Source organism: Capsicum annuum, chromosome 10 (genome assembly GCF_002878395.1).
Source record: "Capsicum annuum cultivar UCD-10X-F1 chromosome 10, UCD10Xv1.1, whole genome shotgun sequence".
Taxonomy (NCBI): domain Eukaryota; kingdom Viridiplantae; phylum Streptophyta; class Magnoliopsida; order Solanales; family Solanaceae; genus Capsicum; species Capsicum annuum.
The window spans coordinates 142,595,488-142,622,493 of record NC_061120.1 but is presented as its reverse complement, the minus strand read 5'-3'; the positions used below and the strand labels follow the sequence as shown (position 1 = coordinate 142,622,493).

At 38.6% G+C, this 27,006-nt stretch overlaps 1 protein-coding gene across 4 annotated transcripts; it reads left to right on the top strand.

The window, feature by feature from the left end:
- Positions 1-23,645, top strand: LOC107845878 (phospholipid-transporting ATPase 1). 4 transcript variants are annotated; one of them, XM_016690371.2, is made up of 9 exons: positions 1-272; positions 718-2,880; positions 15,293-15,644; positions 15,916-16,705; positions 16,828-16,951; positions 17,177-17,396; positions 20,485-20,943; positions 21,042-21,342; positions 22,949-23,645. In XM_016690371.2, the coding sequence occupies exons 2-8, from the start codon at positions 1,041-1,043 to the stop codon at positions 21,241-21,243; spliced, it is 3,987 nt and encodes a 1,328-aa protein (XP_016545857.2). In that variant the 5' UTR covers positions 1-272; positions 718-1,040; the 3' UTR covers positions 21,244-21,342; positions 22,949-23,645. The 4 variants fall into 4 exon arrangements, with proteins under 4 accessions (XP_016545857.2, XP_047254155.1, XP_047254153.1 ...); XM_047398199.1 differs by having other exon boundaries at positions 32-272; positions 21,042-21,338; positions 23,053-23,645; XM_047398197.1 differs by having other exon boundaries at positions 32-272; positions 21,042-21,338.
- Positions 23,646-27,006: the final 3,361 nt, after the last annotated feature.

Sequence of the window (27,006 nt, the reverse complement as noted above, 5' to 3'; positions counted from 1 at the left end):
TAAGAAAAAAAAGAAAGGAAGAAATTGGAAATTAGAAAAGGAGAGACAGATAAAAGCCAAAAAAAAAAAAAGGTATGTACCGGCGGGACAAGCAATAACAAACGGGAGGCAGAGACCGACGAGTTAAGAAAGAAGAAAAAACCCAATTAAATCCAATATTTATGCTCCTCCACTCTCTCCCTCTCACACGCTTTTTCTCTCTCCTATCCGGTCGATCCATCTCCGTCTCCACTAACATTTTCCCGAAACAACAAAATTTTCTATCTGATCAGGTATTATTCAAATTCAACTGACCCCCATTGCTAGATCTGTTTTTCTCTTTTATTTGTTCCCTTAAATAGATCTGTAAATATATGATACCCTTTCCTGTGCTCTAAAGCCCCTGCTATATATGGGTTCAACACATTTTTGCAAGAGGCTTGAACCTAATTAGTTACTTTGAGGCTTCCTTTCCTTAATTAGATCTGTTATCTTCACTATGCAATTGCATTGTTGGGTAATTTATGCTTTGAGGCATTTGGGTTCTCATTTTGAGATCTATGTTTAATCACTGTTCATTCCAATTTGGTTTCTTATGTTTCTGCTTCATTTTTCTCAACCCCTTATTTGGGATGTGGGTTTTTCTATATGTGGTGTATGCATCAATTCATTTTTTTTTTTTAATGTGAATTTGCTCCCTTCTTTTCTGAATTTTGATAGCCTCAAGTTAAATTACAGGGAAAAAATCTATCTTTTTTCTGGTGGTGTTCTTTGGAATCTGCAATATCGCAAGCGTTTTGAGGATTAAACAATAAATTCCTTCAATTATTGGCAAAAAGACTGAGGATAACGCCTTGTTTGATGATTGTATTATGGTTATATATTGTTTGAGCATTTCAACGGCTAATTCAAGGTAAATAATGATTGAGGAATAAAATGCAAATTCAAAATTTTCAGCTAGCAGGGGTTACAGTCAAATGTGTGGATGATTTAGGGATTTGAGATAATCTTGGGGGTTGTGGTTTGATACTTTCCAATGCGATTTCGTTGGAGGAGTATTTATGACTTCCGGCAAGCCATTGCTGTCACCATCTGACCCTTCTTCTGCACCAAGTCCTCACCATAATAATAACTCATCTTTGGGGATCTGCTCATTGGGATGTCTTCCGCAGAATGCATCAACCTCTGCTGATTTAGATGAGTCACCCCGGACCAATTTACGTGACTTGAAGGAGGAGGTGGAGGAAGGTAATCAACCACTAGAAGATGCATCAGGTGTAAAGAACTCTAGGCTACAGTCTTCTTCACTTGTGAGTGGAAATGGGACAGCTGAACAACAATCATTTTCATCAAAAAACCCTTCACGGGAGAGGAAACGCCTTGTGTCGTGGGGTGGTACTGCAGACCATCCGTTCGTGCAAGCGACCTTTGAAATATCCAGTGATTCTTCTAGGGTGGCTTCATCTGGAGCAGCTTCCACCCGGATGACATCCCAAAGACAGCTTGATGAGTCGAGGTCTTCATCCCGTGGCCAGGATAAGCTAAACAAATCCCAGAGGCTTCTTCAAAAAAGTATGCAGCTGGAGAATGACTTGTTACATGCAAGTAATGCTAGGTTGATTCATGTTAATGATCCCCAAAAGACCAACGATCAGTTTGAGTTCACTGGAAATGAGATCCGAACTAGCAAATATACAATAATAACTTTCCTGCCGAAAAATATCTTCATTCAGTTCCACCGGGTTGCTTATTTGTATTTTTTAGCAATTGCTGCTCTGAATCAGCTTCCACCTCTTGCAGTTTTCGGGAGAACGGTATCTCTCTTTCCTCTTCTATTTGTGCTTTCTGTGACAGCTATAAAAGATGGTTATGAGGATTGGCGAAGGCACAGGTCAGATAGGAATGAGAATAACCGGGAGGCTCTAGTTCTTCAATTGGGCAAGTTTCAGTTAAAAAGATGGAAGAATATTAGGGTTGGTGAGGTTGTGAAAATCCTTACTGATGAGACAATTCCTTGTGATATGGTGTTGTTAGGAACAAGTGATCCTAGTGGGATTGCTTATATCCAGACAATGAATCTAGATGGTGAATCAAACTTGAAGACAAGGTATGCTAGGCAAGAAACAACTTCATTAGTGAGTGAAGTGGAGACACTTTCAGGAGTTATCAGATGTGAGCAGCCTAACAGGAATATCTACGAGTTCACAGCCAACATGGAGTTGAACAGGCATAAGTTTCCGCTCAGCCAATCAAACATTATCTTACGTGGTTGCCAGCTGAAGAACACAGAATGGGCAATAGGAGTGGCAGTTTATGCTGGTCAAGAGACCAAGGCTATGCTAAACAGTGCGGCATCTCCTTCTAAAAGAAGCAGGTTGGAGACCTACATGAATCGGGAAACGCTCTGGTTGTCAGTTTTTCTTTTCGTGATGTGCTTGGTAGTAGCATCCGGGATGTGTGTATGGCTGAAGCAACACGAGAAGCAGCTTGATACCCTGCCTTATTACCGGAAAATTTACTCTGAAAAAGGAACGCATCCTGGTAAACGGTATAGATATTATGGGATTCCTATGGAAACATTCATCTCTTTTTTGAGTTCCATCATAGTGTTCCAGATAATGATACCCATATCTCTTTACATCACGATGGAGTTGGTTCGCTTGGGACAGTCATATTTCATGATTGGAGACAGGCACATGTACGATGATAACAGTAATTCAAGGTTTCAGTGCAGATCCTTGAATATCAATGAGGATTTGGGTCAGATACGTTATATCTTTTCAGATAAAACAGGAACACTTACTGAAAATAAGATGGAATTTAAAAGAGCAAGTGTGTGGGGAAAAAATTATGGGAGAGCCCTTTCTGCTGCAGGTGCCTCATTATACAGAGATTTTGCAGGTATTATTTTCATGCATAATGTAATTTTCAGACATAATTTAAACTTTTAGCCTGTATTAGTATATCATTGCATTATCAGACTATATACAGTCAACGATGTAGAATACTAAAAGTGTTTTACCTATTATGCATTGTGAAAAGAAATCAAAGAAGCAAATGCAACAAAAGAAGTAACGAGGAAGGAATCAGAGGTTATTTAAGACTTTATTATAAAAAATGGAGGGGTTCTAGTAACTAGAAAGAAATAGGATCCAGAATGCAGGCTCTTTTCTGGTGTTTTTGATGTTAGTTAATCTTTGATTTCACGGAATCAGAAATGCCTAATGGCTAATGATTTATTCCTTGATGGTACTGTATTTTCCCAATTAAGGGTTTTTATGGACATATCTTTTTCAAGTATAGCTGCTTATTATTTCTTGATTGTGACCTCGCATTATGGCGTGTAAAAACTAATGCTCCTTAGTAAACAAATGATTTGCAACTTCTGCCTCAAAAGCCCCAATTTGCTAACAGTAGTATCTGTAGTATCTGTGTCTGTAGAATTCAGTTTGAGCGTTGCTTGCTGCGTTTTTCTCCCTCTCCTTGTATTTGAGTTCATTAGAAATTAGGGAATGAGCTCATTTTTAGATGCAACTATTCAAGCTATACAATTCTTGTGCTTTTGTCTTGTGTATGTGTCATAGTAATAATGGACCCAAAGGCTCAAATTAGTTGACTTGTGTGTGTAGAGATGATATTGTGTAGTGATTGGTCTTTTTAAAAAGAAAGGTGTGGCTTAGTGGTCTATAAAGTGGGAGGAGAACCATGAAGTATTAGGTTCAAGTTAAACACTACGCGATATCTTCCCATCTACCTATATGTTGGTGGGTAGAGTTATCCGGTAACCGTGCTGGAGGGAGGTAGCAGGTTTCCGTGCATTATAGACGTTGAGGTGCGCACAAGCTGACGTTGCTCGGACTCTCCAAACATGTTGCCGCCGTGTCCGATCCTCCGAAAATGCACTACTTTTGAAAGATCCAACATGCACCCCATGACATTTTCGAAGAGTCCGAGCAACTTAGAGCTGACCCACACCACAATAATAAAATAAAGGAATGTTTCTTTTTTGAAACTGAAAATAAAGGAATGTTTCGTACATTCGCTAGCTGAAGCCGTGTTGCGCACAACCCAACGTTCAACTTTGAAGTTATTTTAGTAGTACTTTATGTTTATTATTTTTCCTGGTCAATTTTATTTGTTTACTATATTAAAAATTAAATGCTCATTTTGTTTAAAATATTTTCTAAGTTGTTCATTATTGTGATTTATAGTACTTTTTATATAACTAGTTTAGTCGCACGTGTAATGTTTGATTATTTAAAATTAAATAATTGTCTATTGCGGAGATTTTAATGAAATGTAAAAAGTTCAAATCACTTTTCAAAGATACTTCTCACTTTAATATAATAATAATAATGTAAACCTAAACATATATTTTACTATAAGCACATATATATATATATATATATATTTTAGCATCAGAAGTTCCAAGTGGTTATGGATCATTACTTTTGCGTTTGTCATGTATACGTAGTACCTCTTTCCCTTGCTGCCAGAGGCTAAGAGAGACGCATCAATTTGAATCACATTTGTGGTATGATTATTATTATTGTTTTCTATATTTAAAATCTTTCCTTGTTTTTAAAGTTAAATCTTTACAAAATCATTAATTACATTCTTATTATGTACTTAAAACTTTTAAATTTTTTATGATGCTTAAATTTTTCTTATTCAACGTTTTTATATTTATTTCTAGATTTTTCAAATCTCCTTAAATTCAAATATAGCTGATTTAGAATTCTTAAACTAATGAAAAAAGTATTAGTTGTCATTAATTATGACAACTTTTAATAAGGAAAGGTTGTACCATAAATATATTTAATTAATTTTCAACTCTTAAATATTAGAAAAAAATAGTGAAAAGACGATTTTGTCTAACGCAAAGACTTTTAATGAAGGGCAAAAAGTTCAAACAACATTTCTTAAGCCCTTCACACTTTTAATATATTATAGATATAGATTTTCAAATAATATATGTTACTTCCACTGTCCAAATGTATGTGCCACGGATAGAATTTCAAGTATCAAACTTTTTATTTGTTTTAAGAACAATAACCTTGGAACAAATTAATTATGAAAAACCGAAATTACCCCTATTAGGGAAGCAGTCATATTGACCATCTCATGTCTGCTTCACCTTCCACACTATGACTTATTATATAGGAATTTAATATAGGAGATGTAATGGTGTTGTTCTTCAAGCTACCTGTATCTTGCTCCCAATCTTTAGTGAACTCCGAACCTATATAGTCGCATCGTCTATTGGTCCTGTCAGCATCTGATGAAATAAGTTAGTAGCAATAATGAAGTAAGGTTGAGTTCCACATGATGTGTTTCATTTGACATTGAGTAATGACAAAGGTTAAGTGAATAGCAGTAATCTCGGTTCTGAACCCTGAATAAACTAATAAACACACCTTTGGGAGCTGAATTGACTAATTCAAACAACACCCGTGCTTCTAAAAGTACGAGGAGGTAAAGAATATAAAGGTATGTGGAAATAGGACAAACTGTGAGACTTGATTCTGGACAACAGATGAATTGATATGATTGAGCAAACAAAAGAATGTGAAGAGTACACCTGTTTAAATTGTTGAGATTGTATGCCACAAATTTAAGATAGGGAGGTCTAATAATTTCCATGAGCTGCTGAAATTTAGAAGATAACTACTTTTATGTGTTGAGTGGACAATATTGGGTACAATGGACATGCTGTACAACTAAGCTTTTAGAAAGATAAAACAGATGCAAGGCGTGGATGTTGCCTATTTAGCTCTCATATGGGTTATAGGGAAGGAGAGAAATAATAGAGCTTTGAAGAGATGGAAAATGACTTTGTACATTTGAGGAGTAACTCTTATTTTGGTTAGTTTTGGTGCACCCATTGCCCTGATCCTATATATGATTGAGAGAATGATGTCTTGTTTGTAAGGTTCTCTAGTTTTTGGTATATGCGTGAATTTGTCCCAAACCGATAAAGTAATTACTCTTTGTTCATTGACTAGTGCAAATTAAAATTCTAAATTGACTTTATATTTCAGCATAAAATGTTTGGAGAATTCAAAACAATCTTTCATTAAGAAAATCCATCTTTGACGAGACTTACTTTCTTGAATAGTCATCAATGCGGATAAGAAATTACGGAAGTGTAACGGAACTTACTTGATGTCCCAAACATTTGAAGGACTAAAAAGAAGGAGATTTTGCCCAATTACCTGAATGGCAGGGAAAATAAAGCAAATACGTGTCACGTTCTAAGGTAACAAGTGAGTCAAATTACATACCTTTTTGGTATTAAATTTAGATAAATTAGGATGAGCTGATGTTTTTGGAACAATAGAGTGCCAGAATATTCTATTGGCGGGGAAAGTTGCTGGAAAAATTCACTGGAAAACCGTAAATTAACTGAAAAATCTGCTGGAAAATTTTGAGTTGGGAAAACCGAAAAACAAGAAATGACGAATTCTCAGGTGTTAAGTTGGTGTTATTTTTTAAAGAGCTTGGATATATGAATTTATTTCTGATACATTATAGGTTTATTGCCCATCATTGGCATCTTTTCTTTTTGGTATTTAATATCTCATCGCTGCTTCCAAAAATTGTGGATGATGTAGTAATAAGATTGAGATTTTTGAGGATAGGTAAAGAGAGAAAGAAGGTCAGACTGCTTTGCCATTGTGCATCTTTCAACTAATTTGGAACGAGAGAAATCAGTAACAGGAGCATTAAAAGAGTTGTATCAAAAATATCAGTTCTATTTCATGTATTCTTTAGCTATGAAGTGAATGCCCACGCGTATTAATCATTGGGATAGTCTGGAAGACCATTGTGGTTTAGCCTAATATTATGCTTTGAACATAATTTTGTTAATGCCATCTTGGATGATATTAATGAAATTAACTTTAGTTGTAAAAAGTATTTTGTATTTCTCTGATTTCTAGTTCAATATTTCTTATGCCTTATTTCTGTTACATCATCCATCCACTTGTTTATTATTCCTATTCTTGAGCCGGGGGTCTATCGGAAACCACCAATCTACTTCTTCAGAGGTAACGGTATGGATATCCTCCCCAGACCCCACTTTGTGGGAATACACTAGGTATGTTGTTGTTGTAATTTTAGTTGTAAAAAATATGTAAAATGGCTGTCCTTTTTCTTGTAAACCTCGAACTTTTCTATGTAACTTCTCTCAATTGTCTTCTCCTTGAGTCTACCAAAGGCCTCTATCATGAACATGGAAAGTGGTGAGACAACAGGCTGCAGTGACAATGAGATTTATGGGTTATGTTTGTTGTCCTCATTGTTTGGATTGACTAGTATAAAACACTAAGAAACTCCTATATGCTTACTGTGCTCCATAATGTTTAGTAAATTGTTATAGAGATCTGGGACCTAGGAAAAATTCTTTTTGGAAAGAGGTGATAGTGGAGATTTGTGGGTGTTGCATTATGGAGGAATATTTTGAAGGGAGAGACAAATTTAGTGATAATGTATCTTTTCAGGGTAGGGGATGGAAGGAGGGTACATTTTTGGGAGCACAAGTGTGGATATAAGACTTTAAAATGTTATTTCCAATCATATTTTCTTGCCAAAAGAAGTTGACAGTCCATAGCATTAGGAGGACACATGCCAGATTAATTTCTTGGGATTTGAACTTTATGAGGAATTTCTAAGATTGGGAGATGGGAGCTTTATTGGGTGTTTGATTATGGGAGAATATTTTGAAGGGAAAGGATGAGTCAATCAAGTCCCAAAGCTGTAGCAATGTCACTTTGAGGCAGGTTGTGGAGAACAATGGTATCTTTTCAGTCAAATTATATTATGAAAAATTATTGGATATGGACGAGGTTGCTTTTCCTTATAGTTCGGTAGAGATTCCAGGGGTGCCAAGAAAGGTGTTTTTCTTCATTTGGCTAGCAACAAGAGAAGTGATTTTGCCGGTCGAGAACCTGAGGAAGTAGAAGGTACTTGTCTTAGTTGGAGCTTTATGTGTAAGGAATTGGGCAAAGATGTAGACCACCTCCTTCTACATTGTCGGATTGCCTTGAGGTTATGATGGCAAATTCTGGTACGGTTTGGAATCTCTTAGGTGATGCCAGACATGGTAAGGGGTTTAATGTTTAGTTGGTGTTTTGGGAAAAGAAGGAGAAGACACAAGGTTGGAATGTTGACCCACTTGCACATGTGTGTTGTGTTTGAAAAGAGAACTATAGGAGAGCTTTTAAAGGTGTAGTGATGAGTTTTGTTCAATTGAGGAGTAACCTCTTATCCCTTGGTTCTTTTGGTGTAACCATGAGGTTCCTTGTTAAATAGAAGATGGGTTGTCTTTTTTTTTTTTTTTTTTTTTGAGAAAGTAACATTTGTATTAAATACCAGCACTTGGGTAGTACAGAAATAAAAGTTCCTGATCCTAGCATGACTCTAAAACTCCTTGGATATCTTCTGCTTTTATAGGAGATTTCTTCTATGTTGCTCGAACTCGGTGGTTATGCCGTCGAACCCGTCTCGACGCGACACCGGTGCGGACGCCGACGCGGGATTCGTCTCGGATTCGGTCAAACAAATCTGGAGACGTTGACCAACATCAAGAAAGCCGGCTTCATTGTCGAAAGGGAGAAACCGACGACTGTAATTGTCATCTTCATCGTTGTGAGAAAATCGGCGACTGTGATGGTTGTCGTCGTCAGAAGGGTTGTCGTCGGTGGAAGGGTTATCGTCGTCAGAAGGGTTGTCGTCGGTGGAAAGGTTATTGTCGTCAGATTTGATAGGGATGAAAGAGAATGGTAGAATGCTTAGATTTGTGATTGTCGGTGCTGACTATTGAGTGGTCATATTTTTTAATAATTATATATTCTTTTTAAATAAGTTATATTAAAAAGGTAACCTAATTCATTTAGATCTGTCGAGTGTTTGATTTTCCAAATACTACTCCTAATTGAAAAGAATTTACTTTTTTTCCATATATAAAAAATACTACTACTAATTTAAAATGTAACTAAAAGAATTTACCTTAAAAGTGGAAAAAGTAAAGAACATTTTTTTAGGAATAAAGTTTCCTTGACATATAGGAAAAAGTAAATTGGAATGACTGTTTAAATATGAGTCTATATTTATAATATTTAATTTTTTTAGCCGGATCCCTACACCCGTGTCCATAATCGGATTCGTGCCCCTGAATCTTAAAATTTAAATTTTGACGAATCCAACTCTCGGATCCGCACCCGTCTCAGATACCCGCACCTGAGTCCATACAACTTGGGATTTCTTTGTACACCAAAAACACAAAAGTAAAATGCATTTAGTTTTAATTCTCTAGACTGTCCTACTCCTGTCTTCAAAATTTCTAGCATTCCTCTCCCTCCAGATAGTCCACCAAATTCAAGCTGGGATGCTTCTCCAAATTCTCCTGCTCTTGGCTCCACTTCCAGCTTCTTTCTAACTACAAAGAGTGTCAACAATCTTGCTAGGCATTGTCCATTATATGCCTTTGAGATTGATAGAAATCTTCCATAGTTGATCAGTAATTCTGCAATGTAAGAATAGATGTCCCACTGTCTCAGCTGCTTCTCCACACAAACAACAGTGTGTAACTAAGACTATATTCGTCTTCCTTAGGTTTTCATGTGTCAAGACTGCCCCTTTTGCTAATTGCCAAGAGAAACATGCCACCTTCAAAGGTGTTTGAGCTTTCCAAATTTGTTTCCATGGCAGATGTTGTTCTGCATACTAGTATCATTTAGGCACTTGTGTCCTGAACTTGCTTTATATGCTTACTTTATATGCTCCTTTATTGTGTCCGTCCCACCATAATCTGTCTATCCCATTTTTCAGCCTTGGAATGTATCAAGAGATTTGAGCAACTCAGCCATTCTTGGAATTTCCCAGTGATTCAATCTTCTTCTGAAGAGTAGATTCCACCCTTGAGGAGGCCACATGTCTGCCACATTACTATTTTGGTTTAGTGCTAAATCAAACAAATCTGGAAACACTACTAATAAACTCCTATTTTCTAACCACTTAACTTTCCAAAAAGTAGTTCTTCCACCATCATTGACTGAAATGGTAGTGTGATTAAGAAGAATAGGCCACCAACATCTAATAGATCTCCGGACAATAACCCCATATGGGTTGTTTGCTTCCTTAGTAACCCAACCATCCAATTCTTCGTACTTCAATTTGATCACCTTTTTCCATAGGGAATGTTGCTCATGAGCATATCTCCACAACCATTTCATTTTCAGAGCTTTGCTCTGGTTTTTCAAAATTTTCATTCAGAGACCTCCTTGTTTCTTTTCGGTTATCAACACTTCCCACTTGACTAGGTGATAACCCTTTCTGGTTTTGTTTCCTTGCCAGAAAAAGGATCTCCTAATCTTATCTAGCCTCCCTACCACATTTGTAGGGATTGGAAATAAAGTAAAAGGTAAGTCTACCCCTAATAGACAAGTATTGGGCTTTCCATCTAGAAAGCTTCTTTTCACATCTCTCCAAAACCGAGTCCCATATCTCTTTTGATCTTGATTTAGCCCCCAGAGTCATACCTAAGTATATAGATGGTAAGGCTCCCACTTTACCTCCCAAGATTGAGGCAAGAAATCAGTATTTGGAACTAGATTAATAGGGTACACATAACTCTTCCTCCAATTAATATGCAAACCTAAAATGACTTCAAATGGCTCTTCCTCCAATTAATATGCAAACCTGAAATGACTTCAAAGAGTACTAGAATTACTCTTAAATATCTTAACTGCTCCTCTTCTGCCCCACAAAAGATCACTGTATCATCAACATATTGGAGATGTGTCACCTCCAGGCTATCTCCATTTCTTGTTGACACCTCAAAACTTGAAATCCATCCAATGTCTTTTGCAGTCTTGATCATATTCTTAAGATCTTCCATGGCAAGGATAAACAAAAAAGGGACAAAGGGTCTCCTTGTCTTATACCCCTTTGGGATGTAAAGAAGCTTTAGGTGTACCATTGGTTAGTATTGAAAACTTAACCGTGGACATGCAAAAACTAATCCATCTAATCCACTTTTCCCCAAATCCCATTCTCTTGAGTGTGTTAAGTAGAAACCCCCAATTCACACGATCATAAGCTTTTTCAATATCCAATTTGCATAAGATTCCAGGCTTCTTTTAAGCCAGCCTTGAATTTACTGCTTCATTAGCTATCAACACTGCATCCATAATTTGTCTTCCAGGGATGAAAGCCATCTGATGAGAATCAACTAGTTTATCCACCGCCCTTTTTAACCTCTCAGTTAGCACTTTAGACAGTAGCTTATAGAAACTTCTGATCAAGCTAAATGGTTTAAAGTCTGTTAGCTCCTTGACCCTTTTTTTCTTTGGAATCAGAGCAATATATGTGGCATTAAAGCTCTTTTCAAAAATCTCACTTTCATAGAAGTTATGAAAAGCATCCATTACGTCTTGCTTTATAACATCCCAACATTTTAAGGAAAAAACCATGGTGTACCCATCAGGTCTCGGAGCTTTGTCCACAACACACATCTTCAAACAATTGAACACTTCCTGTTCCTCAAATCTTGCTTGTAGTTGTGCTTTCTCATCTTCTGATATTGTGGGGCAGTTTCTCATGTTTCCTGTTGGTCTCCAGTTCTCTATTTCAGTATACAATTTGTTATAAAACTGTACAATTTCCTCTTTTATTCTGCTCGATTCATTCACTATCTCCCCTGTACTTGTAGGTGATCAATGTAATTGCTTCTTTTGTGGGCATTGACTGATTTATGGAAGAATTTAGTCTTGTTGTCACTTTCTTTCAGCCACAATATTCTAGATCTTTGTCTCCATGCAATCTCCTCATTTTTTAGCAATTCCTCAAATTCAACAAATGTTGCAGCCTTTGCAGATGCTTCTTCTTCTGTCAAAGCTCTTCTCTCAATTATAGTATCCATGGCTGCCATTCTGCTTAGCAAGGTAGATCTTTGCAAAGATAGGTTTCCTTTTTCTTACCTACTCCATTCCTTTAGCTTGCCTTTCAGAGCTTTTAATTTGCAAGCTAGTAAATAATCCTTGGAAAGTGAAAAAGAGCCACCATGCTTTGACTCTGTCTACAAACCCTTTAGTGTTAAGCCACCAATTTTCGAATTTGAAGTATGGTTTGTTTTGATCCCAAGGGCCACATTGTAGGCTAATAAGTACATGATCTGATGTCAGTCTTTGTAGAGTGGTCTGTTTCACCCTGTTAAATTGTTCACTCTCCTGAGAATAGAACTCTGTCTATCCTTGATGCGGTATTATTAGTGTCTCCTCTGAACCATGTATAACTTCCTCCATTTAGAGGCAGATCTATAAGTTCCAGGTCTTCAATGGAATCTGATAGCTCTACCATCGCAGAGGTCCTTCTTTGATAGTCCCTTTTTTTTGTTGGAAACCTACACACATTGAGATCCCCACATACTGCCAAGGGACCTTCAAGTATCCCTTTCACCGCCCCTAGCTCATCCCATGCTTCTCTTCTTTCAACCTTACAATTTGGAGCATAGACCCCTGTGATGTGGTAATTAAAGTTTTGGGACAAAGCTTCAAATATTCAAGTTAAGGTTTGTACCCCTGTTTCAATTACCTTTCCTTTCCACATTCTACTATCCCATAGCATAATGATACCACCCCTGGTACCACTAGCTTTTAAACAAGCGAAATTAACCCATCTCCCTCCCCATAATTGTTTCACTATCTCTTGCAAGTTCCCTTATAACTTTGTTTCTTGAAGACACTATATCAGCCCTCTATTGCTCAATACAACTCTTCACCACTCTTCTTTTCCTCCATCATTTAATCCCCTAACATTCCATGACACCAGGTTTAACTTCATGGATCAAACTGTGAACACCCATTCCTTTTGTTTCTGCCTTCTTTACTTTTGAATTTAACATCAAAAGTGATTAAATTCTTCAGTTCATTGGCACCCTTAAACCTGTTTTTCCTGATCTCTTCCAACTTCCTAGCTTGTCTGCAGGCATCTACTTGCACAAGTAACTCAAGGGCTTCCTCTTGATGACCTTTGAAATCAGCTCCAAACATTTTCCCTAGCTTGATTATGTTCTGTCGGACCTATGCTGACCCATGCTGATGTGGATATCCCTATTTCGATGATATCTGTTGTTGATGTTGCTGTTGCTATTGGTGTTGCTTCTTCCACGTTCCATAACTCTCCTCCCGTACATGAATTACCCAACATGGTTTGTTGCTCCATGTAATTTTCAGGTGCCCTTTCCTTCCTCCTTATTATTTCCCCCCCTGTCTCAATTGATCCTTCCTCAATACCTAATTTGTTTTCTGTGTTTATACCTGCACCTGGGTTTTTAATGAAAATCTGAAGCTCTTCTGTGTTTTCTGCTCTTATCGACTTCTGGGACTGCTGTTCTTAGCCTCGTAATTTCTTTCCACAGTTCATCAATGAATACACCTGAGTTAGGTTGGGCTTGGGGACTTTTCTTTTGTTGCAGCACTTGATTTTGTTGGGCTCACTTTTGGATGTATTTGAGGTCTCCTTTTCTTGACTTAAAATTGTCACATGTTCCTCACATGGGTGTAACTTAAAATTACAGTCTACGTGTGTACTCCAATCGACAACTGTCAAGGATGATATTTTTGTGATAACCTCGAAAGAGGGTTTTATCCTTTATCTTTTCTTTGCGAAGCAAGGACCTTTTTGTAAAACCCTTTTCTATGGTTTCTCCTGTCACCAATTCTTCCGCCATGGGTTTTGCCGCTGCGACCGGCATCCTCTCAAAAGTCGTAGCTTTTTCTATCCAAATCGGGATTTTGAAGATGTAACCCTCTTTAGTAATGGAAATCTCATTGGGTATTTTCCGGCCATCTCCCCTGACCTCAATATGCATGCATTTGAGATGGTTCCTCAGCTCAGTTTCCTCCTCTGTTTTACACCACCCTCCATATTTATCTCCTATTTCTGGAAAGGTTTCTTTGGACCACAAATGCATTGGCAGTCCGGTGGCTTTGATCCATGTTGTTTCTTGATTTTGCTTGTATGATACACAACCAAAGAGGGGGTTCCACCATTCTAGATGAAGTTTTGACTTTCTCCAGACCCAATCTCCTTGTTATTTGTTTAGCCATGTGCTTATTTGGAAACTTGAAGAGAAAATTGTGCCCTGCCATTTCATAAATGTTGACTCCAAAAGCTTCATTCCAAGTCAAAGAGGCCCACCTTCTTACATCTGCTAGGGTGGGTATCTCCACACCTCCAAAAGATCCAGTAATGCTTCTCCCTAGAGGGCCTTTCAAATTGTCAAAGCCTTCATTACGACCTTGTGGCCATTTACTGCTCTCAACCAACCTAGCATATGGAACAATCTGTTTGAAGGTTGTTTACTGGTACTTTGGTGATTAGCATTTATGAATCTTTCATTCTTTAATGCTATGTCATTCCACCCCGCATTTATGGCTAGTTCGGGGACAGTAATAACTTCTCTAGCCTTCCCCATTCAGAGACAAAAAGCGCATGTACCTGCTGTGTGTATTATCTTTTCTGGTGCCATAATATTCAGCCACTTGTTCTTTTGTCCTCCACCTTCTCACCATATTTTTGTTGTCCTTCGAAGCTTCTTTGAGTATGTGGCAGATCCATTCCAGAGTCTTTCTGCTCAGAGTTATCCTATGCATTCTGTTTCTACTTCTCTCTACCCAATCAAACCCATGTTGAGTTGCCGTAGTTCCATCTTGTAATATCAAAAGATTTGAAGCCTGTGTTGAAATAGATTCTGTTTTCTTCCATTGAATTGTGTCGATATGTAACTAGAAGAAAGGAGCTGAAGCAATAATCTCAGTGGGTGACTATTGATTAGTTGAGAAAAAAAGGTCTGTTGACGGTGATCGGCGCCGGAATGAGACCTCTACAGTCCTAGCAAGTAGGAGAGAGAAAGTCCTTGGTTACCGTGCCTGGGAGCATTTTTAAATTTTTTGATTGTTACTTTACTTTTGGTGTTAAGTGGAATTCTCGGGTGTCTTTTTTCATAGAACCATCTTTTTGTAGTGTTGAACTTTTTTGGTATACCTCTTGTAGAAGGATGTATTCTTCCCCACTTTCTGATGGAGTTTATTTACTTTATAAAAAAATGCTTATTTACTTAATTATTGCTACTATTCAGTTCAATGATATGCCTTGTAGAACAGGTAATTGTGCGCATGCATATCTTTGCAGATTAAATGTTAAAAGTGTAAACGGCATTACATTATGTGATGTTTCCTTTTGAGATTTCTCTTTTCTCTAGCTATGATTGCCTGCAACCGGACAATTACTTTTGTAATCTTTTGCGCAGAACCAACAGCTGCTCCTTCAAGTAGAAACAAATTGAGGCTTAACTCAAAAATTCCAACTGATACCGAACTTATGGAGTTGTTACATATTGAGCTAGCCGGTGAAGAGAGGATTGCTGCCCACGAGTTCTTTATGACGTTGGCAGCATGTAATACTGTGATTCCTATTCTTACCCATAGTTCATCTTCATGTGCTCTACTGGATGAAGCGCATGACACTGTTGGCACCATTGATTATCAAGGCGAATCTCCTGACGAACAAGCACTAGTTGCTGCTGCTTCTGCATATGGATATACACTTTGTGAACGGACATCTGGTCATATTGTTATTGATGTCAATGGTGAGAAACTAAGGTAGTTGCTCTCACTCAATCTCTAATTTGGTGTTAGTTGCACATGGACACTTTTTAGAACTTAACTAAATAATATGGATTAGTCTAGTAAGTGTGAATGCACTCTATTGATGACATTGGAATGTTTCCGAAGCATAATTTCTTCTCTCCCCTAAACTTTCACTTTTCTTTTCTTGCTTGGTTTCTTTTATTTAGTCGTAAATAAATCTTTTTCACGCAATAGTTTGTTCTCAGTCCTTTAGAATTGTGGACTGATTTATCGGCTGCTGCAGATTGGATGTCTTGGGACTGCATGAGTTTGACAGTGTACGCAAAAGAATGTCTGTGGTTATCAGATTCCCAAGCGGTGCTGTAAAAGTTTTGGTCAAGGGGGCTGATACTACGATGTTTAGCATTTTAAGGAAAGACCACAAAAGCCACCACGACATACAAAGTGCCACTCTTAATCATTTGAATGAGTACTCATCTGAAGGTTTGCGAACCCTGGTTGTTGCTGCAAGGGATCTTACGGGAGAAGAGCTCGAGGAGTGGCAATTCATGTATGAGGATGCTAGTACATCTTTGACTGACAGATCAGCAAAATTGCGCCAAACGGCATCTCTCATAGAGTGCAACTTAACTCTACTAGGGGCCAGCGCAATCGAGGACAGACTACAAGAAGGTGTACCAGAAGCTATTGAGTCTTTGCGCCAAGCTGGAATGAAGGTTTGGGTTCTTACTGGAGATAAGCAAGAAACGGCAATTTCAATTGGGATGTCTTGCAAACTCTTGACCTCAGACATGCAGCGGATCATAATTAATGGCACTTCAGAAAATGAATGCAAGAGGTTATTGTTTGATGCTAAGGTCAAATTTGGGGTGAACTCTGCAAGTTGTTGTAATCAAATCTCAACATGCCATCGTGATGCAGAAAATGGTTATCACGAAGTTCCTGCTAGTATGAAGTCAAGTAACGCGCCAGATGCATGTGCAGAAGAGGGAGGAGTTTCTGGTGGACCTTTGGCACTCATAATTGATGGGAATAGTCTGGTGTACATCTTAGAGAAAGATCTCGAGACCGAGGTATGAAACGTATCTCCATTTAAGGCTTTATAATGATAATATGCATGTTGCGTATACGTATTACCTTTTTTTTCTTTTCTGTGTAGCTTGAGTCCTAATGTCTGATTGCTATCCTTTCACAGCTATTCGACCTTGCAACCTCATGTAGGGTTGTGATTTGCTGTCGTGTTGCTCCATTGCAGAAAGCTGGAATTGTTGACCTAATAAAGAGCCGCACAGATGATATGACGCTAGCCATAGGTGATGGTGAGTTAGATACACCCGATGCCTTGTCTGTACAACGGAAAATTTATGGCAGAATCTTGGTTGTTGGAAGAATGCAATTCTATGATTTGTGTATAAAATTTTGGGGTCATCTTTTAGAGTCACATTTTATGGTTTTTCATGTGCATTGCATTGCTGTTTTTTGAGATGCATTTGATGGGATGATTTTCTGCTTTTGTTAGCACCTAATTTTAAAAACTCCCTCAGGGGCTAATGACGTTTCAATGATCCAAATGGCGGATGTTGGTGTTGGAATATGTGGTCAAGAAGGGCGCCAAGCTGTGATGGCATCAGATTTTGCTATGGGACAGTTTCGTTTTCTTAAAAGATTGCTCCTCGTGCACGGCCATTGGAATTACCAGCGAGTTGGTTATTTGGTTCTTTACAACTTCTACAGAAATGCTGTTTTCGTTTTCATGCTTTTCTGGTATTCTTCTTTTTTCCCCTTCTGACCTGCATTCTTTTGTATAATATCTAAGCAACCACACGTTTCCTTCCCATTGAAAAGAAAGGTAAAGAAAAGAGGAGAATATACATTAAATAACTTTTTTTTAAATAAGACAAATAATTTAATTGTTGTGGGAGAACTCATGTATACAAGCATTCTACCTGGGAGAACTCATGTATACAAGCATTCTACCTACAACTAGAGAACCTACATAATACATTGAGTTATTTTCCACCGAATTTGAACCGTGCGTCATAGCCACAGAGATATATCGGTTATTAGAGATTTATCGGTTATTAAAAGAACATCTCTTAAACAAGTGGAACATGTACATCTGACTTGAGGTGCTCATGGCTGATATTTTCTTTTCTTTTTATCCAAAACGCATCACATGCCTAATCTAAGGTAGTTTTCATTTGCTTAATCCCCATTTGTATAATTGTTTGTCAATAAACTTTATAATCTCTGTATACTCTTTGTCTCTTGAGCATTTAAGATGTCAAAAGACTTGGATAGACGTGGTGCTATAAGTCTATACCGTCGCTAGGTAGATGATTGGTGGGTTAGAGAAGAGGGTCGATGGGCGCAGTTTCATTAATCAAGGATGTATACATTCTGAAGTATGCTGGGTTTGGAAGATGCTGCTGCTGTACATGTGTGTTAGCATCCAATATATTGTGCGTAAAACATAAATGCATTAAAAATCTGCATTTTTGGTGTTATAGCAGCACTTAAGATATGATGGACAAGTATGTGGACTTTTGTACTAGCTAGAAGACAATTAGTACGGATTATAAAGTTTGCTGCTAAGTCATGTACCTTTTGCTGTACCATCTTAGTACTTTTATAAAAAATTCCAATATAATGGGGACTTTTGAGCAGAGTTACTTAGCCAAAGCAGTGTTTGAGGATGTTTTATTTTGGGCCAAGTTCTGTCTGTCTTCTGGTGCTATTTAGTGATTCATGGTTGAAAGTTGTCTCTTGTTTGTTAAGGATTTTGAGTTCTGCTGGACGAGAGTGGTATTTAATCTTTGTGTTGACTATAGATTGCTTCTTCATTCATGGCTGAAGAGTTATGGTGATGTGATGCTCTTTATTCTAGCAGTTGATTCTTTTCGGGGTTGAGGTTGGTCATTGGGTCTTTGTCGGATCTTTGCTAGTTTTAGTATCCTCTATAGAATTCATCTTCTACTTTGAAAAGGTTTGCGAACATTGACAAGCTAAAGGCTCTTCTACTAATCGTGGTTAACTTTGATGGACACTTCCTTTTTTGAGAAAACTTCAACGGATGCTTGAACTGAAAATTGAAATACTGAAATCCAAAGAATACCCGTGCGGTGAAAATGTCTGTTGATATTGTCAATGCTATGGGCTGCGTATCAAAACATACGGCTATTAGTGATGGTACCAGTTGTGGAGCTACAAAATATACATAATCTTGCATGGATGTGTGGATTTTGTATCCATAACAAATATACATATTCTTGCATGGATGTGTGGATGTTAATGCCAACTTTACTGATAACATACTTGGGACTGCTCGGTAAAAAACTTTCAAGGTAAAGATCTGTGGCAGTCGGTAATGGGCTTGTTCAGGAAAGGGTTGAGCTAATGCAAGAGGCAATATCTGAAGGGGGAAATTACAACATGCTCAGTGTAATATAATCCCACAAGTAGGTCTGAGGAGGGTGGTGCGTACGCAGCCTTGCCCCTATCTTGTGAAAGTAGAGAGACTTTCTGATAGACCTTGGCTCGAGTAAAGCAAAAAAAAAATATCAAGTATGAGAAGGGAGATACAACGGTGAAGCAGTCATGCTAAACATAATGGAGGAGAACAGTAGCAACAAGACATAACACGATAAACGAAGCAAAGGAAACAATAAGTATAGTAAGATCAAAGGACAAGATAGTATGTGAGTAATAATAATAATACTGATAAGGGAAACTAGACAACGCTGGATCACCTACTAATCTTCTACCCTAATTCTCGACCTCCGTATCCTCCTATTTAGGGTCATGTCCTTGGTAAGCTGCAACGTGTCATGTCCTGTCTAATTACCTCTCCCCAATACTTCTTCCGCCTACCTCTACTCTCTTCATACCCGCCATAGCCAACCTCACGCTCCTTATTGGGGCACCTGTGCATCTCCTCTTCACACGCCCGAACCATCTCAGCCTTGTCTCCCGCATCTTGTCCACCATGGGGGCCACTCCCATCTTGTTCCGAATATCTTAAAACTTGCATATCTGCTTTACCCACATATTATAACGTTTCCCTATTTTGCATGTACGGGACCTTGTTGTTTGATAGGAAGTGCTGATGAGTTTCTTATGTGAAGCGGGGGGTATCAATTGAGTAGATAGAAATAAAGATTTTAGTCCTGTAAATTAGAGGAACTAGGGGTAAGAAGAGGTGGAAAGCGGTTATGGAGTTATCAGAAAACCGCTGGCCTGAATCACCGTACAATGCGGCATTAATTCCAAGAAATCCAAGAAAAGAGACTTTTCTCTGACAGTATGGTCTCTTAACCTAAGAAGGTGAAGGAAAATGTTAGGCTGACTTTGCCTGTCGTGCTGGCAGCATTGGCGTTGATTTGCATTTGAGGACAATGGAAATTAAACTGATTCTTAAACTATGCTTGGTTCAAGGATGGGGAAGGGGAGACTGACTGGTTCTTCTTTAGGTGAAGCGTTATCCTTCCCATTTGTTTAGTTTGACTGAAAATGAGTAAGAGAGATTTATCTACTCATCTTCTGTATATCATGTACTTCAGCATCATCGATAAAGTTTACTAAGTAAAGGAACTCTGCAAACTGGTATAGAGAGAGTGAGTTCTTCCCTTTGTAAGTTGTTTTAGACATATTTTTGCTATGCTGAGGACACATTCTTAATATTTGTTTGCTACATGCTGAATGCCTTCCGTTAATTTATCAAATCCACAATTGTCGTCATGCATTATAGTCCCCTCTTCTTTTAATTGTTGTCAAATTCTCGTGTTTGATGATGCGACACTTAAATTATAATGCGTTTGTCATCTGATTATATTCCTATACTTGGTAATTTTAGGTACATATTGTATGCAGCCTTTTCTGCAACATCTGCGTTGACAGATTGGAGTAGCGTGTTTTATTCTCTCATCTATACTTCCATACCTACTTTGGTTGTTGGTATTCTTGACAAGGACTTAAGTCATAGGACACTACTGAAGTATCCAAAACTCTATTCTGCTGGATATAGACAGGAGAGCTACAACATGAAACTCTTCTGGATCACAATGCTTGATACAGTGTGGCAGAGCCTTGTACTCTTTTATGTACCATTGTTCATATATGATCAGAGTGATATTGACGTATGGAGTTTGGGTAGCTTATGGACAATCGCCGTTGTGATCCTTGTAAACATGCATTTGGCAATGGACGTACAACAGTGGTTAATATTTACTCATATGGCAATATGGGGGTCAATTGTTATCACGTATGGCTGCTTGATGGTGCTGGACTTAATACCTGCCTTCCCCAATTATAAGTTAGTATTTCCATGTGAAGTCCAACATATTGGCTCTAAGCATTTTAAAAGTTATTGAGGTCTATGGCATGATACTAACTTCTTTTGTCTTCTTGCAGTACAATCTTTCAATTGGCAAAATCGCCCACTTACTGGCTCTCAATTTTGCTTATTATAGTTTTGGCTTTGCTTCCTCGCTTTATTGTCAAAGTTATAAACCAAAGTTTCCGCCGTTCAGACATCCAGATAGCTAGAGAAGCAGAGATCCTGAAGAAAAACCGCAGCTATATTATGTCTAAGCCAGATCATGATACAAGCTAGTGTCTCCTGTTTGTATTCTCAATCACCCTATTTTGGTGTAGCTTCCTTGAGTTTCCCTATACTTGGCTTCCTACGGCGTGCAGGATTAGAAGTAGGTAGGTAAGTCATTTACTCCTACAATATTATTTTTTTTTTGTCCGTCCATCTTTCTGTATCATGTCTATGATTATCCGAATTGGAAGTAAATAATAACTCTACCTCCATGAGGAGGGGTCCTGATGCTCCAGTGCGGAGGTGAGGTGTGAGGTGAGGTGTGAGACTCTATCTATGGATGGTTTTAGGCGGGGTAGAGGTAGACCGAAGAAATTTTGGAGGGAGGTGATTAGGCATGATATGGAGCAGTTGTAGCTTACGGAGGACATGACCCTTGATAGGAAGGTGTGGAGGACGCGGATTAGGGTAGAGGGTTAGGGGGTGGGAGTGCGTCGGTAATAGTAGGGGATCGCTCCTTTGTTTCTGGAGTTTCTTGTTCGTAGTGTTGTGGTTGTAGTATTATCTTGGGGCTAGTGGTGGTAGTTTATTTTGCATCCCGTACTGGTTTATTATGTACTTATCTTTTGTGTTTGGTATACTGTTAGTTTGTTTTGCGTACCATACTAGTTTATTTGCGCTTACCTCTTGTGTTTGTTATATTGTTATCGGTCCTAAGCCGGGGGTCTATCGGAAACAACCTCTCTACTTCTCCTGAGGTAGTGGTATGGTCTGAGTACACTCTACCCTGCCCAGACCCCACTAGGTGGGAATACACTGGGTATGTTGTTGTTGTTGTTGTTGTTTCATTTCATTAGCTTTGTATTCTCTATCATTTGGTTATTATAGACAGTTTTAGAGTGTAAGTAACAGTTAGGAAGAGCTTGGCAGCATCCTGTCTCAATTTATTAAATTATGCTTTGGAGAAGTATCTGCCAAGTAATGCTAAAGTTACCAATACCATCTTTCTGATTCCTGGCATTGACATGCTGCCTTTTTCCAAAGCCAGAAAAGTGAGTCAGTAGTGTTGACAATATTATGAGATGCAGTTGGTACCAACTTTAATTTTGTCTGGAGGCAAAAGCTGACAGAAGGGTTTTACTTTTGCTCTGGTGGTGCTTGGGAAAGAGGGGGGTTGAGGAGAGTGAAGAAAGCATGCAATCTGGGATATCAACTGTTAAGTGGCCCCCATTGGTTGAGGAATGAGCTGTTGCGTCTTTATATGGTTTGAGGCAATCCTCACCTTATGAGCTTAATCTTGAATGAGGCCCAGTTTCATTGTCTTAATATAGTATCTGGTTGAGACCCATCCAAATTGTTGGTTTATGCAGTGTTGGCGCCTCATGTTACTGTTCTCCATGCTCAAGATGTCTGGTCCTGGGCCTCCCGGGGGGAGGGGGTATCCCACATTGATCGAGAGAATGGATCAATGTGTGTAACTTATATGACCTCATGTCAGTCTCTCTTGGTTCGTCTTTATATATGGTTTTATACTATCTCATCTCATGAGCCTAACTTAGGTCCAAGTTTCTCTTTCTTAACATTAACAATTGTAACAATGCCGTCATTAAAATCAAACCAAAATCCATCATGTTGGTTGTGATATGTGCTGCATAATAGTTTCGGTATAATGCATTTGGTCCTTCTGTTTTTTTGGTTATGTTCCGCTGCATGTTTTTAACCCTATTGCTTGTGGGATGATCCAAGGGTTCTTTGGTTGCTTCATATCTTGCAGCCTACACTTGCTATGCAAAGGCAGTGTCTCCATGGAAGATTTTATTTCAAAATTTAGTGGTACTGACGGGACCATCCTTATGATATATCTTATAAATGCTTCAGATGAGCTACCCCAACTCAATGTAAGCAGGTGAAATCCGTGAAGGTGTGAAGTGAAATGGAGGCACCATGTAAAGAAAGGAAGGGAACCGAGGGTTATCTCAGGCACCATGTAAAGAAAGGAAGGGAACCGAGGGTTATCTCAGAGCTAAGGTTGTCGAGTAGTTGAAGTACAGCAGAAGAGACATCTTGTTGAGGGCGACTGGACACATGAAGGTTTTTGAATGGTTTTTGTTATTTGTTGTTGATAACAGTATTGGGCTGTTTTTCCAAGAAGTGAAAAATGATAGGGTGCTTGTTAGGTATTCAGCAATTCCCACACAAAGAAAGAGAAGAGGAGAGAAATACAAGTGTATCATAGTTACCTGTAAAGATTGTGGTTTCTTATCCTACTCTTGTAACAAATTAAAGCAAAAAGGAAACTATTCTTGGTTCATCAACATCATGTGATTTTGAAAATCTGTTCGCTCCCTATATGATATAATTGTATTTTAATGTTGACCAGTGGTGGTTCAACGAGATCTTGTGGTCTAATGTTAATTTCAGTAAGAATCCTTAAAAACTTATTTGGCAAAATTCATACATACTTTTATTTATATTTCTTTCTTCTAGCATCTACAGTTCGTTCTCATATCATATTTTGGCAAATTGTGTTAAAATTGAAAAAATGAAATCGTCTTAAAATGAATCGTTGAAGAGGAATTTTTTTTAAAAAAAACACAAAAAGGGAATGAATGTATTAATTAGTGAGAAAAAGAAATTTTTGATTTAGATTCTTGTAATTATTTTGGACTTTTTTTTCACTCCCCATCAAGTCAATTTGATATTCGATTCTATAGATCGTCCGAATTGCTATATTTTTTAGATCGCTGTTGTGAAATTTCAAGATTTTATATTCCTTCTTTTCTCTCTTCTCGTTGATAAATCCTCTCTACTCCTCCGTTGGAGCACCGTCGCCGTTGTCAATGTCGCTGCAAAGTCAACTCCGAGTAGCATATTCATTTGAACTCCGGACCAGCGGTAGTTCCATTATTACCACCAGTGAACTCCGGACCAGCGGTAGTTCCATTATTACCACCAGTGATATCGTTCTCCCCTCCATTTGGGAGCTAAATTGTTGGCAATCTGCAGCAGTGAAACTATGGTGATCGGCCGAGGCGATATCGTTCTCTTTTCTTTTTGTTTCTAATCTGGTACTACAAGTTCGGGGCGGCTTCTTCAGCTACTCACAACGTACATTTTTCACTGATCAAATTCAGGGGTAGTATTAGCAGTAGGTAAATGTGACGACAACAAAATTCTGGCGATAAATTGCTTCACCAACTTGCTGAAATTCAACGAATCAATAAAGAAAACGCTCTTGCTTCGTCTTTTCTTCGGAGCAGGTGCACTCATTTCATCTCCTCTACCCGTTCTCTCCACTCCTGGTAGTCGAGTGGCTTTACGCTTCAGGGACAAAAGAAAGACAGTCGATTTCTCCTCTTGATTTGAAGTTTTCTGGATTCCTAGTCTACTATAACTGACTTAATAGAATATGGTATTTCATAATAATAATAATAATTAGTCAATATCACAGGACAGTGATTGACTGCCAAGTTTATTTCCGTGCCCCCTTTTTTTCGTCGAAATAAGTTTATGCACTAGAGTGCCCCTTTCCTACCGCTTGTGGAACCTCAATCTCCACGGGCTTATTAGCTAAATGGCAAAAGCTAGCCTGAGACCTAAAAAAGCAAGGTCGAAATCCATCCCTCTTTTTCCTGTATTTGACTAGTTATCTTGTCTATGTTTCTTGAGTACTGATGACGGATACGTCGCGTCTCTTTTGATACTTGTATTTCAGTCTTTTCTCTCTTGGTTTATTGCCTAATTATCTTTAATTATTCTTGTTGGATTACTGGTTCATGTTTCCCTGTTACTTCGTCGTAGTTGAGACTAGCATATCTATTTACCGTCGTACGTGTTGTTATTTTTGCTTTATTGCTGTTATTTTCTAAATTCTTGTAGGTAGCGTAGTTTTTGTTATTGATTGTTATTTATCAAAACTTGCATTGTAGTATATTGTTTTATTGCTTGTGGCATACGCTTTTGATTCTTGTTTCTTTCTTCTAGATTTATCACTTTTGACATACGCTGTTGATTCGTGATCCTTTCCTGTAGATTTCAGTTTGTTTCCTTAGCATATAGTGGTCACAACTTCAAGCTTCATTATCGATTCACTTGTTATTACCACTGTGACTTCTTAGCCTTATTTGTTTTTAGCCTAACTTATTTGCGAACCTTTTTTGGTCTCTTTTTGAGTAGTGGCTGTGGCGATCGATGGTAGACTAGGATCATGTCATAGGTCGAGGTTGGGGTTGGGAATAAGGCCCATGGTTAGGTCGGGGTTGGGATCTGGTGCTGCGGTAGGGTCGAGTCTCGAGTTCGGGGTTAGGGGCAAGGGGTAGTAGGGTTAAGTGGGATAAGGGAGCCTTTACGTTGAGGATTGGGTCTTAGAACTAGGGACTCTTCAAGGTAAGTCCATAGAGCTCATGAAGATTCTTAGGAAGAGGAGGATTAGTATAACTTGTGTTTAGGAAACTAAATGGGTAGGTTTTAAGGTGAGGGATGTGGACGGATATAAGTTGTTGTACTCTGGTAGTGTGAGACATATAAATGAGGTAGGTATTAGTAGATAAAGAGCTTAGGTAGCAAGTGGTGGAGGTTAAGCGGGTCGGTGATAGGTTGATGTCGATTAAGTTGGTCATTGGATGGTCTACATTGAACGTCATTAGTGTCTATACTCCGCAAACAGGCTTGCACCAGGAGGAGAAAAAGAACTTTTGAGAGGTTTTGGATGAGGTGGTAAGTGACATTTCGAGCACTGAGAAACTTTTCATATGACGAGATTTCAGTGGGCATATTGGGTCTTTATCAAGAGGCTATGATGATGTGCATGGAGGTTTCGATTTTAGGGAAAGGAATGAAGAGATGCTTCACTTTTGGATTTTGCTAGGGCTTTGGGTTGTGGGTAGTAAATTCGAGCTTTCCTGAAGAAGGAGGAACACCTTATTGCCTTTCGTAGTTTGGTGGCCAAGACTTAGATAGATTTTTGTTATAACGCTATGTAAAGACTATAAAGTCATAACTAGAGAGAATCTTTCGACCCAACATAAACTTCTGATGATGGACTTGAAGATCAAAAAGGGCAGAAAGAAAAAGGTGTGGACAATCGAACTAGGATTAAGTAGGGTAGCTTGAAATTGGTACTGCTTTGGAGATTGGGGAGAATTTGAAGACAATGGGAACTTAAGAGAGTAGAGGGGATGTGGATTGTATATGGGAGATGACTTCTAGTTGCATCAGGGAGACAAGATAGAGAGGTGTTGGGTGTCTCGAGAGGCCATTTGGCAAATATTGAGGTGATTGGTTGTGGAAGGAAGAAGTTAAAAGGAAGGTGAAGACTAAGAAGATGGCTTATGCAGAATTGGTTGAGATCAAGGATGATGAGGAGAAGCGGATGGAAGGAAGGAGTATAAGTTAGCAAGGAGAGAGGCTAAGTTAGCGGTTATGACGGCTAAGACAACAAATTTTGAGAGCTTGTATTCGGCTTTAGAGGAGAAAAACGGTGCTAAGAAGTTGTATAGGCTTGCCAAGGCTAGGGAGCGACGGCCCCGTGGCCTTGACTAAGTGAAGTGTATCAAGGATATGATGGAAAAGTGTTGGTGGAGGATGTCCACATTAGGAGACGTTGGTTGTCCTATTTCCATAGGTTTTTGAATGATGAGGGGGACAAAGGTTTCGTGCTGGAGGACTTGGAGCACTAAGAGAGGTGTCGTGATTATGGTTATTGTAGGTGTATCAATGTTGAGAGGTCAAGGGTGCGATTCGTAGGATGCGGATTGGGTCGAACGACTGGACCAAATGAGATTCGGTGGATTTTTGGAAGAGCGCTAGTGGGGCAAATACAGAGTGGCTGAC